At 36.6% G+C, this 14,968-nt stretch overlaps 1 protein-coding gene across 5 annotated transcripts in view; it reads right to left on the bottom strand.

The window, feature by feature from the left end:
* DPP4 (dipeptidyl peptidase 4) overlaps positions 1–14,968 on the bottom strand; it is a 296,755-nt gene that overhangs the window by 264,169 nt on the left and 17,618 nt on the right. For all 5 annotated transcript variants that reach the window (XR_013483048.1, XM_021004926.2, XM_078146997.1 and 2 more), the window contains exons 3-5: positions 9,856–9,954; positions 8,843–8,934; positions 8,660–8,740 (exon numbers count right to left, since the gene is read on the bottom strand). Coding sequence is in view for 4 of the 5 variants with exons in the window: in XM_021004926.2 (XP_020860585.1) it covers positions 8,660–8,740; positions 8,843–8,934; positions 9,856–9,954 (272 nt within the window). In the remaining variant the exon portion in view is untranslated. The remainder of the gene's footprint in view (positions 1–8,659; positions 8,741–8,842; positions 8,935–9,855; positions 9,955–14,968) is intronic.

Raw genomic sequence — 14,968 nt, 5'->3', positions numbered from 1 at the left:
AGATGCTTAATATGGACACAAGATGTTTCTGCTTACGACTTCCAGATGACAAGTCTGGTCTTTTCTGAGTCACAAATGAGTAGCTTTCTTAAAAACTTCCCTGAATTTGTATAATAATAATAACAACAATAATAATAAATATCACATTTTTGTAGTTTTTTTTATAGTTTCACGACCCCTTACAAACATGAACCTTTTAGAGTTTCAAAACAACTAAATCTTACTCTGTCTGAACACAGTCCTGATTAGAGATGTCAAATTTCAGTAAATTTTGGGCGACTACCTAGCTCATTGATTTTTTTTTGGAGGGGCAGTTAATGAAAGGAAATCGAAAGTGGAAATTTTCAAATACAAACACATGCAAAGCTTACCATCTTTAATACGTTTTCCAAATATAAAATGTATCACAAATAATTTGATTTACAAATACATTTATTTGGTATTTTAACAAAGAACTATTCTCATATTAATATTTTTGTGGATTTAAAATTCCTATTTTAATGCTTTTACATTGGCTGTCTCTCATGGCTAAAATGCACATCCTTCATACTCCAGCCTCTTAGAAATCCTTAAAAACTGAGTTCAAGCATTACTACCTAGATTGAATCCTTTCCTCTTTTCCCTGTCAGACCTCTCCTCCTATGGAAAACTACCTTGGATTTATTTTGTAAATATTTTGTCTATGTGTGTATGTATTACCTCCCCCAAATAAAATGTAAGCTTTTTTATAACACTTTCATTTCTGCCTTTATAACCACAGCACCAGGCATATTAATGTTACTGCTCAGTTATTTCCAGTCCTGTCTAACTCTTCATGATCCCATTTGGGGTTTTCTTGATAAAAATACTGGAGTGGTTTTGCTATTTCCTCCTCCAGCTCATTTTACAGATGAGGAAAATGGGGAAAACTGAGTTAAGTGACTTGCCCAGGATCACACAGCTAGTAAGTATCTGAGGCTAGATTTGAACTCAAGAAGATGAGGTCCAGGTCAGGCCCAGAAGAAGGAAGTTACATACTGAGTAGTGATATGACAACCCTTTGTTGCTTCTCACACACACACACAATCTACTCAAGATTAAGTGGATCCTATTATTATTTCCTCCCTTTTCTTTCTTTGCTAGAGTTCTTAACTCTTTTGTGTGTCACAGAACCCTCTGAAGGATGATGAAGACCATACACCCTTCTCAGAATGTTTTAAATAGCATTACAAAGGAAACCAGTTATAATCAAATACAGTTAACAAAATATTTTGGAAAACAAAGTTCATGGAACCCCAGGTTAACGACTCATGCCTAATCCCAGCCAGAAAGACAGTAAAATAACCACCAATCACTAGGTCAAAAGTCAACGAAAGGAAGAACTAAAGCAAAGTATTATTAAAATCTTTGATTTCTTGAAAATAGCACCCCCTGGAAACAGTCAAGCACTTTGTTCTCTAAAATAAAACCCTTGCTTTTCCTTGTAAAGGGGCTAAGGCTAAATATCATTGTCTATGAAAGTATTTCTACCATATAGTTTTAGAAGTACCGTCATGTGTGTGTGTGCGTGCGTGTGTGTGCATACACACACATTTACATATATGTATACACACATACATGCATACATACATACATACATACATACTTAGGTATATTTGTTTATTAATTATAATGAGAAGCAGATAATATAGGAATACCTTATTTTTTACACTTGATTCAAAATTCAAAACAGTACATTTTAATAATCCAAAATTGTATAAGTCAAAGGCAAGGAAGGGTCCAAATCCTTGGAGAAAAAGTGACATTTATTATGCCATATTTTTCCTTATTTTCTGGGCCTTTGCATCTCTAGTAATGATGCAGATACTCTCATAAGTACAAGTATGAGCAGAATGAAGGTATGTAAACATATTATCCCAGGTGCACTGAAAACGATTTGAAAAATTAAATCCTCAAGGAAATGCTTTGTCAAATAACGGGAAGTGACTTTGAGACTAGAAAGAAAACAGCAATTACAACAACAAAAATGGGTACTTCTCAAACAGAAAGTATTAACAGTGATCTCTAGAAATCTATTTTGGCACTGGTCTTACTCAACATTTTAATTATTTTGAAAAGGAATTACACAGTAAAATCATTCATTTGTAGGTGACACTGAGCTTTTTCTCACTAATGAAATATTTAACTAGTGGGACTGACCTTGCAACAAAAATTTCACAACCCCAATGAGTGGGAACTAATGGAGAAGGTAAGCTCAAATGTGGTTTGCATTTAAAGTAAAGCATTTATAGGGAAAATCACGTGCGTTTGTACACATATATATATACATTTACACATACATATAGTCATATATACAAATATTGTATGTGTTATATGGATAGATTACATATGTATGTGCACAAATGCATACACATACACACACAGATAGATAGACACACACTTGTGTGTATCACACATATTTATATATATATATAAAATGGAATAAACCTATAGGGTGACAGATTTGTAAGCCTGAAGAAACCTTGGAGTAAAATCTAACAACTATGACCTTGGAAGGCTATCTAGAAATCATTTGGTTTTTTTGGCAAGGTCAGCCCCATTGGTTAAATATTTCGCTACTGAGAAAAAGTTCAGTATCCCCTACAAATGACTGATTTTACTAGTTCTCCTCTTCAAAATAATTAAAATATTATTATTTTAGTCTTAGGTTGCAAGCTCCTTAAGGGCAGGGACTGTCTCTTGCCTCTTTCTGTATCCTCAGTCCTTAGCACAGTGATTAGTATATAGCAGACACTTAATAACAGATGTACTTGTCTTTGAGAGTTAGCTGCCTGGAGTACTGAGTAGTTCAGTGACTTGCCAACAGCCAGACATGGCTGCTGTATGTATGTCTCACTTTTAACAGTATGTATCAGAGGCAGGACTTCAAATCCAGGTAGTCCTGACTCCAAGGCCAGCCAGCTATCCAATAAGTTGCACAGCCTCTATCCTAGGCTTACTATGAAGATCAAATGTAGTTGTTTTTGTTCTTATTCTCTGAATACATAAAGGCCTATGTTGCTTAAACTCTTTGAGAACAGGGACTGTTCAATTCATGCCTTGTTCCCCCAGCACCTAGAATACTGCCTGGCTCATTATCTTTTGATTGCCTGAAACACGGCATTGTACAGAGGCGTGCACAGTAGTAGGTACTCCTTAAGTATTTGACTGACTGATTAAAGGAAGAAATATAACCTTTCCCTTGTATAAAACCACAGTGCAATGCACCTCTAATATTGCTCATCATTTCAATTATCACAAGAGAACTAAACCAAATGAAGGTAATTATAAAGAATGAGACCCAGAGAGATTTCCATATGACAGAATTTTAGATTAGAATTAGATTTAGATTAGAATTCTTAAATCTGGAAATATGAAGAGAGGACATTTGTAGGGGATAAACTTTGTGGATGACATTGCATTAGTTTAATCAAGCATTGCAAAGCCTCCTTGATGAGCTCTTTACCTACTCAAATGAGTTTTACCTAATTATCTACATAGGAAAACCCAAGAGATTGAAGAATGTCTATGGTCTTCTAGATTATGAAAGAAGTTCTATGTAAACAACCTATAAAGCATACACACACACACACACACACACACACACACACACACACACACACTCGTGCAGCAAATAGGGTTAAGTGACTTGCCTAGGGTCACATTGCTGTACTCTACTAGTATACTCATGATATAAAAAAAATTTGAGGAAGTTCCCAAGCATCTTTGGTGGAGCCCCTGTGTTGAACTTGTAACAGTTTATAGACAAGAGTAATGCAGGATGGGCAGGCATGACTGGGGTCTGTTCTGTACCATTAAAGGGAACATCCTCATTATTGAGATCACAAGTCCATTTTACTATTTGGAATACCCGTTTATTAAGCACTTACAACATGCCAGACACTATGCTAAGCAAAATATAAATATGTTCTCATTTACTTGCATATATGTATATAATCCTTTAAGGCAGCTAGGTGGAGTAGTAGGTAGGTAGGTAGGTAGGTATAGTGCGAGGTCTGGAGTCAGGAAGAATTCTCTTCCCAAGTTCAAATCTGGACTCAAGACACTTACTAGCTGTGTCGTGACCCTGGGCCCCATTTGTAAAATTACCTGAAGAAGGAAATGGCAAACCACTCCAGTGTCTTTGTGTGACCCCCAAAAGGGGTCACAAAGAATAGGATATAACAGAAAAAAAGACTGAAGAACAACAACATATAGTCCTTTACACAGTATTTTCACTTACATAATTTGACCAGAAAACAACTCTGCAGAATAGATACTTTCAGTAATTACAGATTTTACAGATAAGGAAACTGAAGTTTATAGAGATTAAATGGCATGCTGACAGTTACCTACCGTGTAATTTGTAAGCTAATGTCTTTTGAATTCAAATCCTGTTCAATTCAAATCCATTATAACATGGTGCAGGTTGAAAATTGAAACATATATAGAGAAGGTTTTAGAGCAAGTTATTAATGGTAGATGAATAATGGGTTAATGAAGACATCTAAGGATCCAAATATTTAAAGAAATCATATAATCAAATTGCCTCATTTTGTACATAAGAAAAACTGAGACTCAGAAAGACTGCCTGTGGTCAACAGTTAATAAGTAGCAGTCGTAGCATTCAAACCCAGGGCCTCTGACATCGAATTAGGGCTCTACTCTGCAAAGCACTCATGGCATAGCTTTCTTAACTCCGTGAAATTAAAAAAGGAGAACAACCACATCCACCAGCCAATAGTCAGGACCAGAATATTAAACAGAATCATAAGTAAGCTGGGTCTGGCTCAGCATGGGATTTATCACCTTTGATAGTTACTTCCTAGAAGTATGATAGAAACTCAGCCACTGAAAAAGGTAATGAGTCTCTGGTGTAAAAGAAATCCTGCAACAGGATCTAAAGTTAATTGAAAATTATACCAAAAGAAAGCTAATGGATCCTTGACTTTTCCTTTTTTTTTTGTGATGGGAAATTAGTTAACATTTATTGAACATCTTCTATGTACAGTGTAATCTACTAGATATTCTGGGGAGGAAAATGGCAATTGAAAATAACTTCACCCTCGGCCTCCATCTTGAAGAAAACTAGTAGTAATATAAACACTGGAAAAAACAAATGCATACATGTAAACTCAAGAGACAAAAGTAAACATAAACAACTATTGCTTAATAGCTCCAGGTTATCAAATATTCTCCCAAATGTGGGGTCCTCACTTGTTTTTTTTTCCTTTTTTGAGAGGCAATTGGGGTTAAGCGACTTGCCCAGGGTCACACAGCTAGTAAGTATCTGAATCCAGATTTGAACTCAGGTCCTCCTGATACCAGGGCAGGTGCTCTATCCACTGCACCACCTGGCTACCCCCTGACCCTCACCTCTAAACACCTGCTGAATATTACCACCTAAATGTGCCACTGACATCTCAAACTCAATCTATACAAAAATAAATCATTCATTTCCCATCCATCAAGAACTACAACAGTTTCTCCTGACTTCCCTATTTCATGGAACCACTTCTCTCCCAACCACCCAACTCTGAAATCTTGGGCATGTGCACCTGATGAAATCCAGCTCAGGTACAGATTCCTTGTGAAACCTTTCCTGAGCACACCTCATTCCAAGGCAGACCCCACCCTTATCTCAGTTTAGTTATTCCCATGCATAGTCTAACCTGCAATATGGTTAACTGTCTATATTACATATTGTATCTGCCTACTACATTATAGATTAGGACCATGTCTTAGTGGTTCTGTTTTTTATATCTGTATTCCAGAATTAAGCACCGTCTACTCCATTGTGCACAACAAACACAATTAATAAAAGTTTGCTAAATTAAGACATATGAATGTAATAAAATGCTACCATGTCATAAGAAATGATGAAATGGACAGTTTCAGAGAAAACTGTGAAGTTCTATATGAACTAATGAATAACAAAATGAACAAAACTAAGAGAATGATTAAAACAGTAACGTTGCGGGTGGGAAAAAAACTCTTCCATTGGTAAGAGGGCCAATGGGAAAAGATTTTTTTTAATTAAAAAAAAAAGGGCGGTTGTTAAATTAAGTCATCTTTGGTCCTTTCTTCTTCAAACCTGGTCTCTTATACCCAATCAAATGCCACTGATTCTCTCTTCCTTAGTTTTTTTGTTTCTACAAGATCCTTTCCATTTCTACTACCACTATATTAGTTCATATCCTCCTTACTTCTCACCTAGATTATTGCAGTAATGTATTTCCAGGAATATGCTGGTGGATGTTTAACAACCAGTTCTCTAGGCGGAGGGAGTGGACACACAAAACACTTTAATTTAATCTGCATTATTAAAATTTTCTCCATCATGTTCCTACGTATAGACAATCAACAAAACAATAAATCAAGCCCTAATTTGTGACATTTGCCAATTTTTAAAGTGCAAATGCTCACACTGAAAATTTAACAATCGGGCTTTACTAATGGTACAAAGCAGCTCTAGAACCCCACTGCCTATTTCCCTGCTTCTAGTCTTTCCCTCCTCCCATCTATCCTACACACCATCCAGATTAAGTTCCTTACAGCACAATGTTTGATGACATTCCCCTCCCCTCATAAACTTTAATAGTTTCTCATTCACTAGCCTGACATTCAAGGCTCTACATAAACCAGCTCTAACCCCGCCTTATATGCTACTCCTTTTTATTCATCCTATGCTGTCATCATACTGAATGCTGTTCTCTGAAGACATCTTGGGCATTCCCTCTATAATGCTCGTGTTCCATTGTTCCCCGTGTCTGGTATGTTTCCCCTCTTTCTCCCATCCTTTCCCCACTTTGTGTCCCTGTCTAAATCCTATAAGATCTTTAAGATTACCTCCTCTATAAATTCTCTTCTGAGCACCATGCCTCACCCCACCCCTTAACTGAAATGAAGCATATGTCTCAGAGCTCTCAAAGAACATCTCTTAGGGCACTTAACATATTAGTTCTCAAATTGTATTTGTTCAGATAAATGACTTATTTTGCTTATTAGGCTGTGAGCTCGTTAAGGGCATATCTAGTCATCCCTGTTATCTCCTACAGCTCCTAGAATCTGATAGACACTCGATAAATATTTGTCAAAGGAACAGTTTTTCAAATTATACTTGTTGAGTCTAGCAGAGTGTTAAATTTCCCTACTGCTAAAAATTCTGTTCCTATAATTGCTTTTCTAATACCTTTTTCAAAAAATCCAGAAAAAGCCCTTAATGACGAGTCCAGATATCCCTGAACTACATACAAGTCATTAGTTGAGGACAGAAACATCAATACAGGCTGCTATACGCTATTAATTTATTGTTGAATCCAGTAAAATATATAAAAGGATCAGAAAACCTTAGCTAACTGGAATGTTCATAGCCACTATTTTTTTTTAGGATAGAAGTTATATGTGAAAGTTGGAACAGCCTAGAACCATCCAAAATTTAAATCCAATTCAATGAAACTTTAGTTTTCCAGAGACAAGAGTATTCCCCATTTTACTGCCATAAAGCAACACCAATAAAATGTTAGTATTAAAAAAGGTGGGGCTTTTTGCTTTCAGGAGAAGGTCAGGGTCAACAAGACAGTTTTGCAACACACTCCTCCCCCCAAAAAAATATCCAGCCTGTTCCACTGAAGGCCCAGCTCATTGTCCATCTCCAACCTATGAAATACTCATGGGCGGAAGCCAGTACCAGCAATAAAAACAACTAGCAATTTTTTCATTTATAGCAAATATAAAATAAGAGGAAATGTAACTAAGTTTGTAGCATTTCCATAAAGTGAGCCGGTTACTGGAGAATTTTATGCAATCTCCTTTGGAAATGACTGTATCAATCAATCAATCAATCAATCAATCAACTAACCAACATCTAATAAGCATCTACTATATGCTACATACTAGAGATGTAAACACCAACAATATTTTTTTTAAAAGAAACAACTCTTTTAAAAAACTTACATTTTAACAAGTGACAGCAAATACAAATAGAAATATATACAAAATGTGTGTATGTGTGTGTGTGAAATAGCAGATAAAGAATAAACACTCATCTATGCATGATGGTGTGTTTGGAATTATACTTGAAGAAGGGAAATAAATCAGGTCAACTTTCGAGACTAATCTATGACACAGGGCAAGAATGTGTAGCAGTTTGACCTGTCTTCAGGAATGTAGGGGTGGTTTAAGATAACATGCTATCTTCCCCACACCTTTTAAAAGAGAGAGTTACTGAATATCTGTTATATGCAAATCACTGTACTTTGGAGCAATCCTGAGACTTCTGAAGCAGAGGGAAAAGGGGCTAATAATGGTGATGATAAAGTATAATTTTAGAGAAACATGGGGTAATATGGAAAATTATATATATAATGTTATGAATTACATATCTCACTTATTTTGCCCGTATCCACTTATATCTCTTAACGTTCATTCTACATTTTAGCATTTAAACATACAAAATTGGAATTTCTTTTATAATATTCTTTAATTCTGACTTTTACTGTTCAAATGGTCTTTCCCTCCCTTATTGTGAAGTAATAATATTTCGTAAATAACACCTGCCTTCAATATCCAAAGATTCAGAGATATTGTCAAATGAACGCCTAGTTCTAAGATTCATCCAATATTGAAAGAAATTCATTACCTCAACGTAATTATGCTCAAAAAGCACAAACTGCCGGTCAGGAGAGACATAATAATCACTTACTACATACCCCAATTTATCCTGCCAACAAAGAAAAAATTAATAAATTCAGGAACCTGTAATAATAGTATTTTATGGAAAATATTTCTTCAATGTATAAAATAACTGTATGGTCAACCATACTATGGTGCTGTTATCCACGAGAATATAACTGGTTCCCAATTCAGCATTAAACACCATAACATTGTTTTCTCTTTTATGAAGATATTCAGTATCTAAAAAGAGAAAGTAAATAGGGTTTCATGTCACTTATAACTTGTTTAGCACATAGTAAATAAACATCTCAAACAAAGACTTAAGATTAAGCAAGTAGTTCTTAACTATAGCTTTTTTTTCTGTAGAATTAGGGATTTCATTACTACTGGCAGGTACCTTCTCTTCAATTTAGTCTGAAAAAGTGTGACTTAGAGATTAAGTGTCTTGCCCAGGGTCACAAAGCCAATATGTGTCAGAAGTGAGATCTGAACCCACTTCTTGCTGGCTGTAAGGCTAGCTCTCTATCCACTGCCTTAAATTAAACTAATTAAAAAGAAAATTAAGAAAGAAAAATGTTCTAAGTGGGGAAACATTGAATGGATAATATATTTATGTGCTGGTCCAATTGCGTTTGTTAATATAATTCCTTAAAGTAAGTCCATTCTATGAAGGCCCCTATTTTTATTTTTTACTTTTCTCTAGAAAGACCTGGGTTCAAGTTCTGTCTCTGATAGTAATGCTGGCTGGCCTTAGGCAAGGCACTTCACCTCTTAGTGCTCTAGGTAGCTCTCTAAAACTGCAAGTGGATGAGCTGGTAAAAATAGGCTCACCTTGTGCTCCCACCTCAATAAAACCATAGGTCTAGTCCTGATCCAAAGCTTCCATTCAGCTTGATCCTTCCTTCTTAGCTATTTTCATTAGCTTATTAGCTTTTATTAGCTTGCAGATTTTTCCATTCTTTGCATTCTTTCTTTCACCCTCTCTCCATTACTCTCTTGTCTAGAGTAAATAATCCACCATAATATTTCAAAATCCAGAAGACCAGGAACAGTATTTTGATATTTTAAACATTCCTCCAGGGCACCTCCCTAATTTAATTTATAAACATGTGATTTTGAAAGCAAGAAGGAACTTTTCAAAAAGAGAGAAGAAATGTTTACCTGAAATCCACCTTAAAGTGTAGGACTTTATTCTGTAAGTGTTTTTCAAATAATCATTCAAGGAATAGGTTTTCCGATGGTCATTTTCCGCTTCAGCTTCTGTTATTAGAAAGAAAACACATATTTTTGTAACGTTTCAATAACTCATGTTTCAAACTTAATAATTAATTTTCAAGGGAGAAGCTAAACCAATTTCTTATCACTGTCACATACTTGGTGACCTTCGGCAAGTTACTAAAACTTCTAGTGCCCCAGGCAACTCTCCAGGACTTTAAATTCCCTCCCCCCCCCCCCAATAAAGCAGATTTGTATTAGGGAAACAAGTTTCCTCACCATAAATTCCCTACCATCAGTGAAAATACAGGTATGAAGCAAAAACAAACAAAAAATCCAAAACAAAGTATGATACATAAAACAAAGTTAAAAAAAGAGATTGAAATACTTCAGTAAGGATACATTTGTCACTGTTTCTGTATGTGCACGCATGTGTGAGTGCTTTCTTTGAGCTAGTGAATGTTTTTTAGACAGGTCCAGAGGTCCTCTTTAAAGAAGAGAGACCCATATATCCACTTTTCAATCAAACTCTGCACCTTATCAATACACACAGCTATTAACCCTTCAAGAATTCAACTTGGTGTTCCCCCTTTCTGATTACAACCACCTCTTCATTTATGCTTTCTCCACACCCCACCCTATCCCACCCCCGAAAATGTTCACCCTCCCTGTAACTTTTAGTTGCATTGCCCTTTCGATCGACTCAGTCCACTTAATCCTTCACACCACTCAGATACAGTCCTCAAACCTGGCCTCCCTTGCTTCCTTAACCTTCTACTCCATCTTTTGTGTTAATCTTCAAACCTGGATCACCCCCACTATGAGCTTTTCGTTCCTGTCTTTGGGTCAAAGAACTAAACCAATCTGACCCAGTACAAAGTCAAACTGACCAACCTCAATGAATCTTCACTGTTCTTCAGTTTTTCTTTTTATATTGATCTTGCTAACTGCCCAGCACAATTTTAAGATAATGGCTATTTGTAAAATGAGTTTTATTTTCTTCCATCTTCCCTGATGTAATAATAGTTAACAATACAGATAGTATTTATACAGCACTTGCTATGTGCTAAGCACTGTACTGAGTGCTTTACAAATATTACATTATCTCAACAACCTTGGGAGGTAGGTGCTATTACTACTCCCATTTTACAGATAAGGAAAACGAAGCAAACAGAGGTTAAGTGATTTGCCCAGAGTCACACAGCTAGTGTCTGAGGCTGAACTGAACTCAGATCTTCTTGACTCCAAAACTGGCATTCTATCCATTGTGCTCACAATGGATAGAGAGGGATAAATGGGTAGATTTCTATCTTCTAAATGTCTCTGTTTTCATCTTCCCAATTATTCTACCTCAAAAGGAAGATGGGTCCTCTTTATGAAGACTAACTCTTTTACCTGATCTCCTTGATCCTGGAATAACACAACACTCAATACCCCCAGAAAGCAGACTCAAAGGTGGCTCAAATATCATCTCCTCACCTCCCCGCTAGAAGTGCACAGAGCCCAGCCCTAACACAAAGTCCAAAATAAAAAGCTGAGCTATAAGCATTAGCTAGCAAACAAGCAAGCAAACAAAAGAATCCCACCAATAAAGAGGCTATTATTGTGAAGGGGACGCCAAAGATACAAATTCAGAAGAGAATGACTCCAAAACATCTACAGGCAAAGCCTTAAGGTAAATCAGAATTCCTAGAAGAAATGAAGAAAGAGATTTAAAAAGCTAAAAATGATTTTAAAAACCAAATGATAATGTTGGGGGGGGTGGAAATGTGAAAAGAATTGAGAACTGTGGAAGAAAGATTTGGAAAGACTATTAACAGCTTGGATAAAGAAGTGCAAAAGTTTACCCAGAGGGGAAAATACTTCTTAATAATCAGAATTGATCAAATAGAAGGTAATGACTTCATGGGATAACAAGAACTGTTATTAAAGCTAAGTCAAAAGACAAAAAGAAGAAGGAGGAGAAAGAAGAAAAGGAAGAGAAGAAAATGTAAGGTGTCTCAGCAAAAACAGAACACTTGGAAAACAGATCAAGAAGAAAGAATTTAAGAATCACTGGACTACCTGAAAGGCATGAACAACAACAAAAAAAGAGCCTAAGCATTATATTTCAAGAAATCACAGGGGCAGCTAGGTGGTGCAATGGACAGAGCACCAGCCCTGGAGTTAGGACGACCTGAGTTCAAATCTGACCTCAGACACATAACACTCAATAGTTGTGTGACTCTGGGCAAGTTACTTAACCCCAATTGCCTCACCCAAAAAAGAAAATTTTTCAGATCTCTTAAAAGCAGTGAGCAAAGTAGAGAAACAATGACCACTGGCCACCTCCTGAAAAAAAAAAAAAGAAAACTGCTAGTAATGGTTACAGCCAAAATTCAGAGCTTCAAGGGCAAAGAAAAGTCTTTGCTCTGCTGGACCTCACCTCTTCTAGGGACTTATGTAGTCAGTGTCATTCTGTCACACTGAAGTCTTCTCTTTCCAAGTGGGGAAAAAGGATAGGGTCACCAGAAAGGATTCCCTTCTCCTGAACCTATACAGTCCACAAGACTCAACATCGTAGGCTGTCTTTCAAAGAAGTTCAATGACATCATGGGAGATGTCTTCACTTCTGCATGCACTGGATTTAAGTGAGCAAGATCTCACTCTCCTGGAATGGGCCTGGGACCTCATCTTGCCCCTAGGTTTGTTCGTCTTTCAGTTCTTCAGTGCTGGAATACTCTGCAGCTGCATGATCCTGACTAGATGCAGTCCCCAGTGTCTGCAGACCTCTCTGTCTATCTCTGCCAATCTGGGCTGGAAAAATGACTCATGATTTTTTCCTTGAATTTCCCGGTCAGGACTTGGTCTAGTATATTTTCTAAGTCTTTGTGGAGGAATTGTGTTGGAGGAACTTCTTGCTGCTCTGTCATCTTCACAAAATGTTTTCTTGACAATCTAAAATTTGGAGTAGTTTTTTTTCATGTGTGATAACTTATTCTGGGTGCCATGTGTGGAAGCCTGATGCTTGCATGGCAGGTTAGGGACCTCTAGAAACAAGCCAAATGCAGATGTTCCAAGGAGAGGCCCTGAATGAATGCACAAGCTCTCAGAACTAAATCATACGCCTCCTAGAAGAAAGGAGTCTAGGACTACGCCCTTTCACCACCAATGGTGATGCTCGATTTTCTCTCTGTTGCTGAATATCAACTAAGTCATATACCACAAGCATAGAAAATATAATTGTAGGAGATCTACAATTGGGGGCTGCTAGAGTTCCAGGCCTGAAGTCAGGAAGATTTCTCTTTCAGAGTTAAAATCCAGCCTCAGGCACTGTGTGACCCTGGGCAAGTCACTTACCCCTATTTGCCTCAGTTTCTTCATCTGTAAAATGGCAAACCACTCCAGTAACTTTGCCAAGAAAACCCAAAATAGGGTCACAAAGAGTAAGAAATAACTGAAAAATGACTAAACAACAAAAGCAAGGAGAGCTACTAGATATATATTCTAATGTCCTAATTTTATAGATGAAGCAATTAAGGAACAGCTAGGGGAAATGTTTTCATCTCCACGCTGCTGCTTCCCAGTTGTCAACAGCCATACTGACCTTCTTTAAACTGATGAGCTACAATCTTGTAAGATTCCTTTCCATCCTGCTTTGTAAGAAGCTAACAGAAGCCCAGGCAGCCAGTGCTGAATCACTCTAAGCACTATGACAAAACACACAATGCTCATTATTGCCTTGCTCTTTGATCAGGATGGAAAGTGGGAGATTATTTGTAAAACTTTTGAAGAACATGGTTGTGATGTCTATGCCAACTGCAAGTCATGACCTCTTCACAGACCAAAATCTGGTGCCAAGTTGACATCATATTCCAAGTCTCTTAAAGGAGTTCTCATTTCTTTCTCCGTGTCTACTTGTCACTTTCTAGTGCTGGCAAGTAAAGCAAATTGCTACATTAGCAGATGATGGAACGCTTTCAATGCTTTTATGGTTTTCCTGGTGGAGATGGGTACATGATATTCATTAGTCTTCAGCCTTATCAATATATTAGCCCAGTGCTTATTATGCAAATGGAGTTAGCAACATAGCTTGATTCAATTTCCAGAGCTTTACCAAACTTAAAATTTTCCCAAGATTACAAGAATTAACTTTAAATTCAGTGATTGTCAAATTTATATACATAGCTTATCTACTTTTTCACCAAAAAATTGTCATATCCCCCTATATTTTTTAAAAGAAAATCTATACAATTTTCTTAGCTCATATTTTATTCAAATATAGTCAATAATGCATTGTAATTTCATAACTCACTTTTGTTAAAATACAGTAAAATAACAGGTTGGGGGAAAGTCTGTTATATTATACTTATCAAAATTAATAAACTTTAAAATATAAGAGCTAGGTACAGGGTACTTTTAACTTCATACAAAGATTGTTTAACTTTGAATTTACATACCTCTCATCCTAATGTAGCTCATCTACAACATTAGCCAATGCTGACTGATGGTGACAAGGGCAGATCTCATCAGATGAAATCTATAAATAACCATTAATGTTCTAGGCACTACATTAGGTGCTAGAGATACAAATATAAAATGATGCAGCTTCTTTCTTCAAGAGCTTACTTTCTACTCGGGGGACATAACATAACTACTGGAGCCCTGTCCATATAGCAACCCTTTTCCACAGCCCCAGAGGTAGTAATAGTTCATAAGAAAAGACCTCCTAGACATATTTGCACAAAAATATTTATAGCATCTCGTTTTGTGGTGGCTAAGAATCAGAAATTGAGGGGATACCCATCAATTGGTGATCAGCTGTACAAGTTGTGGTATGTGATTATAATGGAATACTAGTGTACTATAAGTAATGATGAGCAGGATGATTTCCAAAAAACTTGGAAAGACTTACATAAACTGATGCAAAATGAAGTGAGCTGAACCAGAACATCATACACAGTAACTACAATATTGTACAATGATCAACTGTGAATGATTCGGATAATCTCAGCAATATGATGGTCCAAGACAATTTCAAAGGATTCATGATGAAAAATGTGGTCCACATCCAGAGGAA

Source organism: Phascolarctos cinereus, unplaced genomic scaffold, assembly GCF_003287225.1.
Source record: "Phascolarctos cinereus isolate Bilbo 61053 unplaced genomic scaffold, phaCin_HiC Scaffold_726;HRSCAF=1367, whole genome shotgun sequence".
Lineage (NCBI taxonomy): Eukaryota > Metazoa > Chordata > Mammalia > Diprotodontia > Phascolarctidae > Phascolarctos > Phascolarctos cinereus.
The sequence above is the reverse complement of the archived record's forward strand: the minus strand, read 5'-3'. Positions and strand labels throughout refer to the sequence as shown.